General features: G+C 44.1%; 1 protein-coding gene across 1 annotated transcript; it reads right to left on the minus strand.

Annotated features, from left to right (window-relative positions):
• Positions 1 to 6,326: 6,326 nt before the first annotated feature.
• On the minus strand, positions 6,327 to 7,511 carry LOC124647840 (probable sarcosine oxidase). Its single transcript, XM_047187707.1, has one exon. It carries the CDS (start codon positions 7,482 to 7,484, stop codon positions 6,327 to 6,329), a length of 1,158 nt encoding a protein of 385 aa, XP_047043663.1. The 5' UTR covers positions 7,485 to 7,511.
• Between the last annotated feature and the right edge of the window lie 3,675 nt (positions 7,512 to 11,186).

Genomic DNA, 11,186 nt, shown 5'->3' on the forward strand with positions numbered 1-11,186 from the left:
CTATTTCTTTCTTATTTTGTTTTTCTTTCTCTTCTTTTTGTTCAAATATGAAAATTATTAAAATCTGAAAATTGTTTAAATTTGAAAAATGTGCAAAGTCGAAAAAGTGTGCAAATTTGAAAATTGTTCAAATTCAAAAATCGTTCAAATTTGAAAATTATTCAAATTCGAAAATCGTTCAATTTTTAAATTTGTTAAAATTCAAAAATCATTCAATTTTAAAATTTGTTCAGATTCGAAAAACCGTTCAATTTTAAAATTTGTTCAAAATTGAATATTTTTAAATTTAAAAATCGTTCAATTCGAAATTTGTTTAAATTTAAAACTGTTCAGATTCAAAACAAAGAAAAAATAAGAAAGGAAAAAAGAAAAACAAACTGGGCCGGCCCAACATACCTTGCCTGGGTGTGCGGTGGTCCGTCTGCACCAACCTGGTCGGCGGACAGCACGTCCCGCTGTGAACGGGCGTTGTCCTATGTAAAGGGGCCTATTCTCCTTGCAACAAGGGGCGGCTCCCAAATGCTCACCTCGGCCTCGTTTAACATATTCACGAAATATGATCTTCTAAAAAAACATATCCATGAGCGAGGACAGACCATGATACCTCGGGAGCATTTCGATGAACACGATGGCAGCACCGACGTTGTTGTCGTGGGATGTGCCGATCTCGGTCGTCAGCGGAGCGAGTGGAGGAAGGCCGCCTCATTTCACGTATGATTCCTCTTCCCGCCGCCCATAGTCCTCGTCCACATCGCTCCCACCTTCGAACGAGCTCGCGAAACGGGAGTCACCATGACATTGGCCGGGCTAGCAACAGCGGTGGCGGCCGCCACGGTAGCACCTGGGGCGACGACGTGGGTGCCCGAGCGCTTTCTCTTCTTGAAAACGGCCGGATCACCTACGAATACGGGAGGTGGGTGTTGAGGCCGCGCGACATGGCCGGTGGGAGCTCAAAGAGGTCCATGGCGTCGAGTCCGGCACGCGGCGGTGTAGAGCTAGTGGGGATGCAGATTGGCGATGACGACTGCGCAGAAGCTGGAAAAGAGGGGGCTGAAACTTCGTCCAGCCAAATCAAGAGGGGAGCGGGTCGCACTCGGTTTCTCCGTGGAGAACGTGTATATACCGTCCAGAGAACAAATTTCAGAGCCCCTTACTGCTTTTTACGGGTCGCGCCCTTTTACGGGAGCTGATCGACAGGCTAAACCAAATAAAAAACAAAAAGTAACTGCTATTTTATGATTTTAGACAATTTACATGATCTACTAGCGATGCTCTGAGAGTCTGAGCTAGAATCGAGAGGCACCCTCAATCCTCACGGCTCCCCTCTAATCTATTTCTCTCACATAGGAAGGCACCACTCAATCCTCACGGCTCTCCTTTCTAGCTACTTCCTCTCATGTGACTCATGTCCTACGTACGTCTCTATCTCTCTGCTTGGAGTTATTTTGTAGGCATTCAACACGGGCTTGATAGATCAGAGTGATATGCCACCAATTTTCTACTCGAGGGTAGTCCCATGTATCATACTAATTCTCATAACTTTTGCTTTATTTCTTTACCGACTTATGCCTAATCTTGAACCGGTACATGTCTTGCTAAATCCTTTGACAGTTTAATGTCGCTGCTCTTTTGTTGAGATGCTAAGCTGCATTTTTTCCCCTCTAAGTTGCTTTTTATTTGCGAGAAAGAGAGCCATTTATTAATTAAACATCCAGATTACACTCGTTGCGGCAAAGTGCCGGAACGTCACCCGGGCCTGACATAGGCCAAAAGTCTGACCTACCATGTAAACGACCAAAGTTCGCCAGCGAGATGTGGCTTACATTATTTTGCTCTCTTTTAACTAATTGAAAAACTAACAAAGGACCAGACGCCTTCAGGTGCTTGATCTTCTGGGTGATAGTTGTGAAGGGCGAACGGTCAAGCTCACCTGAGCTTATTAGTTTCACAGCTTCTAAACAATCCATCTCCACTACACATTGTAGGGTGGACCACTCCAGGGCTAGAGCCAAACCATGTTGGCAAGCTTCTAGTTCAGCTTCAGGCGGGTTCTGGCAAGAGGGAAGGAAACGGCAAGCGGAGACAATGATCTCTCCGTTAGCATCTCGAAGTACTGCACTTGTTCCTCCTGTCCCTGATGCACTACAGTATGACTCTGATGCATATAAAATACATACATGAATTTTGTCCTTTATCACATTAAATTCTCATATATTTGCAACATATATGATGATAATATCATGTTTTACATTGATTTATGGGGATTTACCAATGATCCCCTTTATTTGAGTTATAACGCTGCAGAACAGGAAAATCCTGTTTTGTGTATTTTTTTTCACTTTCAGAGACCTATACAGAGTCAAATTGACCTGGGATTTTTGGAGCGTCACTTTTTCATCGGGAGAAGCAACATGGGTCCTGGAAGCTCACCTGGAGAGGCCTGAGGGCCAAAAGAGTCTAGGTGGCGTGGCCAGGAAGGGAGGCCACACCCCCCTCTTTCAGCTGTCCATCGCCCGTTTTCCCTAATTCTTTCGTGAACCAGCGTATTTTGCCCTAAAAACGACTATATATATGATCCCGAAGAGTTCTCGGGAGGAGAACGCCGCATAAACACAGAAACAAGAAAACAGAGGTTGCTGCAAAGAAGATTGGAGAGGTAAACTCCGCCAGGATCACCGTAGGAGGGATCTCCATCTTCTCCAACGTCTTCATCATCATCACCATGACCAAGACGGAGTAGTCCACCTCTAGACTACGGGTTTGTGGAAGTAGCTTGATCTAGTTCTCTCATGTTCTTCATAGTTCTTAGTTCCATATGAGCTGCCTATCATGATTATGGTCATATTTGTAATACATATATGGTAGATCCTTATTCTATGATACTGTTTTATGAGATCTGTTCTTATTATATGGTGACATGTATTGATAGATGCATATTATGTACCCCGTTCTTAAGTATTTGTTCTGATTGAACTTATGTGCAAGAGCGTGTGTGGGGTGATGTGTGTGTGTGTGTGTGTGTGTGTGCGTGCGTGGGTGCGTGGGTGTGTGTGTGTGTGTGTGTGTGTGTGTGTGTGTGTGTGTGTGTGTGTGTGTGTGTGTGTGTGTGTGGGTGTGTGGGTGCGTGCGTGCGTGCGTGTGCGTGTGCGTGTGCGTGTGCGTGTGCGTGTGTGTGTGTGTGTGTATGTGTGTGTGTTAGATGGAGTAGCATGGTTGTAGTGATTGGATAGTGACAATATGTTCAAGATCTATTATGGCTTTACCTTTCTTTTGGTTGTAGTGATTGGATAGTGACAATATGTTCAAGATCTATTATGGCTTTACCTTTCTTTTGCTACCTCACTAGGAATACAGTGAATGCATGTGCTATGTTCATCATGTGATAGTAGTGATGATCTTGTTTGTTCAAGGTAGCATATTTGATATTCAAACTTTATGTAAAAGTATTTATTGCTATGCTCTGTTAATTCTTAATACAAGATTGATAAAGTTTCTTTATTGTGGAGTATAAGAGAGGTATGTTGCATCATCTATATGATAGGACATATTAATTCTGATCTTACATATAATATTATTTGCACCTTCATATCTCATTGATGAATTGCTTTTTGTCCACCACAACTTTAAGAGAGAATAGTCAAGTGAACCCATGAACCCCGGTCCACTTTTTAATCATAAGAAACACCTTTATATTTATTTTACCTTATTTTCTAGATGCACTATTTTAATCTGAAAATATAAAAATATTTGCTTTTCTTATTTGCATCCAAAACACCAAAAACAATCAAACTCTTTACAGTTTTTACTTTGTTATTTTATCTAATTTAGTTTTTACTTGTTTTATTTCTACTTGTGTTATTTACTTACATGAAACCTTGTGCTTAACAACCACACGGTGAAGTTGGGGACACAAGGCATTTACTTTACCTGCAGGATTGTTAGAAAAAAAAAAGAGGAGAATACTCTTCCATCTAGTTCCCCGAGAGTTCGATATAAACCCTCGAGTCACCCTTGTGGGGAAAATACTTCGCTGCCGCCACACTCTGCACTTGGAGTCTCAACATCATCAAATCCATCAACATTCAACTTCGTCCAATTCTCAGGTGGTTTCTTCCATGGCTTTGAGGTACCAGCCGTTGCCACCTTCTGCTTCGTCGCTGCTCGATCTCTCCACCTTCTCCCAGGAGACAACATGCTTCCCTTTTGCTAGATCAACATCCAAGGCTCACCTCGGATTAACCTTGATCTAAATGATCGCATCTATGTCCGCCTGAACAAAATGCTTAGGTAGGAGTTGCATATTCCATGTACCATGCTCATTTAGTAACAACGAGACTCGCCTGATCTTGCATTCTCTGCTCGGAGACTAGCTTGAAAGAATGGGGTCATGGAATCCATGGGTCTCGCCAAACCCTGATCTTGGAACCGTCCCCAACTCTCCATAAAATACCCTTCTTCAGAAGTATAAGACCATGTTGAATTCCGAGGAGTTGGTCGTGAAGACTGTATCATTGAGAGCTCTATTTGGGTAGTACTTAGCCTTCAAAACCCTGGCGCATAAGCTATCTGGTTTGGTGATGAGGCGCCATGCTTGCTTAGCTAGAAGGGCCTGGTTGAAAACCCGGAAATTCCAGAAACCCAAGCCACCATGTGATTTGGGTTGTGTAATGTTATCCACGATATCCAGTGTGTTTTCCTCCTTCCTTGTTTTAAACCCCACCAATAGTTTCTGACCATATGCGCCAGATCATCACACACAGCCATAGGCAGTATGAAAACTCCCATAATATAGGTTGCAATGGCTTGAGCTACAGATTTTATCAAGGTCTCCTTGCAAGATTGGGAGGGCATGCCATCTCCCCACTGCAACATTCTTTTTAGCAATCTTTCTTGCAGGCTCTGGAACCGACCTTTATGCATGTGTCCTTGGGGTGTAGGGAGTCCAAGGTATTTATCCTCAAAGTCCGCAACTTCGACTTGGAGCACCTGTGTAATTTCCGAACGTACTGCTTCAGGACATCGTGCTCCAAACAAGATGGGACATTTGGCTCTATTCACTAGCTGGCATGTGGCTATCGCATAAGTCTGAATGATCTTGTTCACATTCCGTGCTTGATCAATAGTTGTCTAAAAATATAGCAATGTATCGTCGGCAAAAAGGAGGTGGGATATCCCCGGAGCTCGGCGGCAGACTTTAACCGGTGTGATTTAATCAGAATCTATCCCCTGCTTTAGAAGAGCCAAAAACCACCAACTACAAAAAGGAACAAGAACGGGGAGAGGTGAGATATTCTGTCAAATTTAACGGAACCTACTAGAATCATTTACACCGTCACGTGGTCTACGGCAAGGTGATCCCCTCTCCCTCTAAGTTGCTATTTGATTCCATGTATGTATTGATGATCCAGTGGAAGGTGTGATCAACAATTTTTTTTCTTTTGAAACAGGGGCAAGAGCTTTACCCTAATCTATTAATTAAGAAGAAGTGTTTGACAAGATAGTCCCAACAAGGTGAGCGATATAAGGGATTTCTCTCCCAGCATTATTTCACTCAAACGCTTAGCACCCGCTATAACCCACAACCGAGCTTCCATTTTAATACGATCTAAGGCTAGGGATGGTGGCTCATGCTTGTTGTAGAACACCCAAGCTTTTCTTTCGTTCCAAATTTTCCAAGTGACGAGCAAGATAGGGAGACGATGGCCTTGCGGTTAGGGGTGCAACGGCTCTCATGGTGTGGGCTTGCATAAACCTACTGTAGTTGAAAGGGTCATGGTGTGGAACCAGCCGTCATGGCGATCAAAAACTGGTGTCATGGTGTGTGCTTGCATAAACCTATTGTAGTTGAAAGATTCCTCATTTGGTGTGCACATTTAGTTGCTCTCTTTACATGAATTTTAGGCACTTTCTAAATATACATAGTTCTTCACTGAAGGGTGAAAGTGGAGACTCCCTAATTCAAATTTACAATAGCTACAATATTCATCGTAAAAATAAAGAAAATACAATACTAGTAACTTCCCTCCCGGTAGCTGCGTTCATTTCTAACCATTCGACCGTTTTAGTTGATTCCATTCAGCTCCAAGAAGCAAACATTTTTTAACTAGCAGTATTTCTAGATTCAGTTTTGTCAGGAGAATACCTGCAGTATGTATAACATCAGAAATATATATAGCTTGTGGGTTTCAGATTTTAACAAATATATGTTTCTCAAACGCGATTTCAGATTTTGAACTGGCAGTATGTATAGATTCAGTTCAGATTTCAGTTTGGTCACGAGATTTATGCATGGAAGTCTCGGATAACTGAATATTCGCAAACGCGATCTAGTCCTTGTTGGTGTTCCCCGCGGGATTGCCCTCGAACCGGTTGATTTTGAAATGGTGGAGCTCCACCCCGGCCTCTACCGCGGTCCTCGCCTCGCCATCGATGGCCATCTCGGCAAGGATCATCCCCACCGCTGGCCCCATTTTGAACCCGTGACAAGAGAAACCGGCACCGAGCACCACGTCCTGGCCGAACTCCCCGCCGAGGAAGTCGATGACGAAGTCCTTGTCCGGAGTCATGGCGCACATGCACGACTGCCGGATGACCGGCCCGCCGGCGGTCTCCACATGTCCCGGCATGAACTCCTGAATCCACTGGGCGACGCGCTCGGCGGCGCTGGCGGCGCCGGAGCCCCAGTCTCGGCTGTCCGGGTCGCACGGCGACCCGCTGTTGTCGTTGATCTTGATGAGGCCCGGGAACTCCAGCGACGGCGTGCTGTACACGAATGTGTCGCCGTAGCTCGAGAACGTCGGGAATCCGGCCTCCGCCGTGAGCTCGTGCTCGCGGCCAGGCTTGATCTTCCAGTACATGGTGGTCTTCTGCACCGGCTGGATCGGCAGCTCCATGAAGGCGACGGACTTTACCAGCTTGCTCGCCCACGCGCCGACCGTCACTATGCACTTGGCGCCATGGAACTCCTCGCCCTTGCTTGTCACCACCCGGACGCCGTCCTCTCCTTCCTTCTTGACGATGCCGACGACTTCCGTGTTGTCCCTGACGACGGCGCCCTTCTTGACGGCCAGCGTGTGGAACATGGCGAGCGCCTTGGTCGCGTTCAGCACGCCGCCGCCGATCTCGCTCACCGCCGTCACCCACCCGTCCGGGACGCGGAACACGCCTCCCCACCTCTCGTCGACATCATGCACCTCCGCCGCGCCCGCGTTCCTGACGGCGGCGAGGAGCCGGGCGTTGCTGCGCGGGCCCATGCAGAGGTTTGGCGACGGGGTGAGCACGCGGTAGCCGGCGTCGGCCTGGGCGTCGCCCCAGAGGCGGCGGGCGAGGCGGACCATAGGCGGGTAGTGCGCCTTGGCGTAGGCGTCGCGGATGGTGCGCGACTCGCCGTGGGAGGAGCCGAGGTGGTGGAGCAGGTCGAAGCGCTCGAGGAGCAGGACGGTCGCGCCGCGGGACGCCGCCGCGTGCGCCGCGCAGCTGCCCATGATGCCCGCGCCCAGCACGATCACGTCGAAGCTGAGCGGGCCATTGACGCCTGCGGCGTCAGATGCTGCATCTGCGGTCATGGCGCCAACACCCGCGATTAGCTGCTGCTGCACCCGATAATAGTGAGCAAGTGAGTGCTCTACTTAAAGGAGTGGCAAGTAATAGTGGGTTGGTGCCAACGGAATGCACTGCATTTTAGTGATTTTGGTGGACACCGAAATAATTACCTTTCGATCAAAATATTTCAGTCATTTCGGTAATACACATGGATCAAAAAAATATTCTTTTTTCAAAATTTGAAAATTTTAATTATTTTTGACAGAAGATGTTGCTCCTTTGACGGAAATGAAAACCAAAATCAGTGAATTTCAGTGGTAGGGACTGAAAATTTTCCGAAACTGAAATTTAAAACCATGGTTGGTGCACAGCACAGATGATTTTTGTGGCAAAAGAGTGATGTACGTTGCCATGGAAGGATATAGACAGACACCCGTGTCTATGACATGGATGCAGCATGTGTGTTGTCCCTCAAATGGTGAGAGGGGCAATTCTACCGTGCAGCCTATCTTCCGTGCACGTCCCACCTTATTTCTCCTTTCACATTTTAAGATGGGAAGGCGTGGAAGAGAGGCAATCAATAATGCAGCGTGTGTTGTACCATCTGCTACAACAGCTCCAATGCTGATAGCGGCAATTCTACCGCCCACGCGACCTTCCGTGCATGCCAAACCTTCTCTCGTTTCACATTTTAGGGAAAATGGTGTGACATATCTTCCACATTTTCTGAGAATCTAAATTAGATGATTCTAAAACATAAAAAATTCATACCATTTGAACAAGGAGCTTTAGTTTGTGAACCGTTTAAATGTTTGAGTTCCTAGTGACGAGAGGTCTACCATGTGTGAAGATTATTGAAATGACGAAACTTCGGGACTTGGTTCTAGGTAGCTGCTTTCACAAGATTCACATTTTTGCTTGAATTGGCGTGATTATTGATAACCTTGTAGTGGGCATTGCAATCAACAAAACATTTGGGTAGAAAGTCAAGCTAGCTAATTACGTAGTATATTACATACTCATACGTGATATATGGCACAACTTTGTGAAGCATTCCTTTTTTAAACCACCACACATGTCTACTTTGTAATTTATCCTATAGCAATTATATCGCACACAATGAGTCGAAGCCCAAGGTTTCATTTTTATGTTTTTATTTTCTTGAATTCAAACTTTGTTCAAAATTGTCGGCCTTGACATTGACGGGATGGAAATTTTAGGTATGGGTTGTGCATGGCACGTTACATCCTACCAGGGTACCTCTACATATTTTCTGACAAAATTTAGGACCAACATTTACAATACCTAAATTTCAAATTTTAATAAAGTCAGTCGAAACTTAAAAATAAATCCTAGCTTCACTTCGAGATAAATCACCATATATACCCCGTAATTGATGTGGATCTACTTACTCAGACGATAATAGCCCAACAACTACGAATGTGCCTTTCTACTCACGTACTTTCGGCCCCTTTTCTAAAGAAACACAGATCTATGACTCGCCAGAAAACAAACATGGAGATTCTACATATAAGTTGTTTTTATTTCTTTTGTATTCTTGGGTTGCAATTTCTGAAACTGCGCAAACCCAATTTGAAAAACCTTGATCGCTCCATACCTGCATGGAGCATGGTATTTTGAAAAAATTATCATAAAGTGTAATTTAATTTTTTAAGTATGAAAAAGTCCTTGCCATATTTTTTGTTCTAGTGACAATGCACCCAGTTCGTCATCTAAACCGAACTCTTGTGTTTGAATCATTTTTAAACATATTTTTTGTACTAGTATTTCTCTCGTAACTACACGTGGGACATGCTGACAATTTGGACCCACATCCTGTGGTATCCCTCAACTTAATAACAAGTTAAAATTAAACGACCAAGTTTGAAAAAAATTAGGTAACTAGAAATCATGGGTAAAAAAAATCAAAGCTAGCACATGTTTCTTGTACAAGAAGGCTGGCATCAGGGGCCCATCATCCAACAATGTCCCTCAAAATTGTAACAAGGTAAAATTAAACATAAAGGATCGAGAAAAAGGCAAGTAACCCTAATATCACGGGTGAAAAAAAAAGTCAAAGATAGCACAAGTTTCTTGTACAAGGAGGTTGGCATCTACTAACTATCATCCAGCAGTGTCAGCGTCCCTCAAGTCGTCAAAATTATAAAAGGTAAAAACTAAACGGAACAGAATAGAACACAAAAAAGGAGAACTATCCCGCAATATCACGGGTAAAAAAATCAAGATATCTCAAGTTTCTTGTACAAAGAGGCTGACAACTGGGACTCATCGGCCAACATCGTGCCTCAAAGTTATAACAAGGTATAAAATTAAACGTAAGGGGTCGAAGAAAGGCAAGTATCTCGCAATATCACGGGTTAAAAAAATCAAGATATCACAAGTTTCTTGTACAGAGAGGCTGACATGAGGGATCCATCAGAGCATCCCTCAACATTTAAAAGGTAAAATCAAACGGAAGGAATCGAAAAAGGCAAGTATTCCATAATATAACGGATAAAAGATAATCGAGATATCACATGTTTTTGTACTACATGGAAATTGACATCCGGGACCCATCAGCCATCAGCGCCCTCAACGTTTAAAAGGTAAAATCAAACGGAAGGGATCAAAAAAGGAAAGTATCCCGCAATAGCAATGGTAAAAAAATCAAAACTTCTCAAGTTTCTTATACAGAGAGACTGACATCGGTTCCCCATCAGCCAACAGCCTCCCTCAACATTTAGAAGGTAAAACTAAACTGAAGGCATCGAAAAAAATATCCCACAGTATCAATGGTAAAAATAAGATATCAGACACTTCTTGTACATATAGACTGGCATTAGGGACCCATCATCCTGCCATGTCAACAATGCTGCAGGGCATCGAAAGAAAAAACCAAGTAGCTAGGAAATCAAGGGTTATAAAAAAATGTAAGAAAGGAAAGTTTATTGTACATAGATGACAACATATGAGACCCATGAGTCAGCAACGGCATCAACATTAACAAGGCGGTAGGGGATCCAACAAAAAATTAAAGTAGGCGGAAATAACGAGTGAAAAAAAATAAAAATAAAAAAATTTATCGTTCAGAGAGGCTGACATGTGGGACCCGTTAGCCAACAACGTCCCCAACATTAACAAGGCGGCAGAGGATCGAACGAAAAAGTCAAGTAGCAAAAATTTTGGTGTTATCCAAGAAAGAAAACGTTTATTGTACGGAGAGACGGGCATATGGGGCACATGAGCCAGCAACGACCTCAACGTTACAAATACGGTAGGGGATTGAAAAAAAAAAACCAAGTAGCCAGAAATCAGGGGTAAAAAGTTCAAGAAAAAAAGCATTTATTATTCAGAGAGGCTCACATATGAGACCCACCTTGCAGCAGCGGCCTCAACGTTACAAAGGCAATAGGGGTTCGAAAGAAAAAACAAGTAGCCTGCAATAAGGGGTCAAAAAAATTTAAGAAAGAAAATATTTATTGTTCAGAGAGGTTGACATCGGGGACCAATGAGCTAGCGGCACAAACAGCTCGATCGGAAAATATGAACAGAGGACGCGATCGAAAAAAACATCGCTAGAGATGATGGCATATGGGTCCTACAATCCGCGGGGGTGCGGATTTGCATTGACTTGGCCGGCGCCC

The sequence above is a fragment of the Lolium rigidum genome, chromosome 4, assembly GCF_022539505.1.
Source record: "Lolium rigidum isolate FL_2022 chromosome 4, APGP_CSIRO_Lrig_0.1, whole genome shotgun sequence".
NCBI classification, from domain to species: Eukaryota; Viridiplantae; Streptophyta; class Magnoliopsida; order Poales; family Poaceae; genus Lolium; species Lolium rigidum.

Bases quoted from the DNA above. Each gene is read 5' to 3' on its own strand.
- LOC124647840 (XM_047187707.1), bottom strand. From the start codon at position 7,484: ATGGGCAGCTGCGCGGCGCACGCGGCGGCGTCCCGCGGCGCGACCGTC.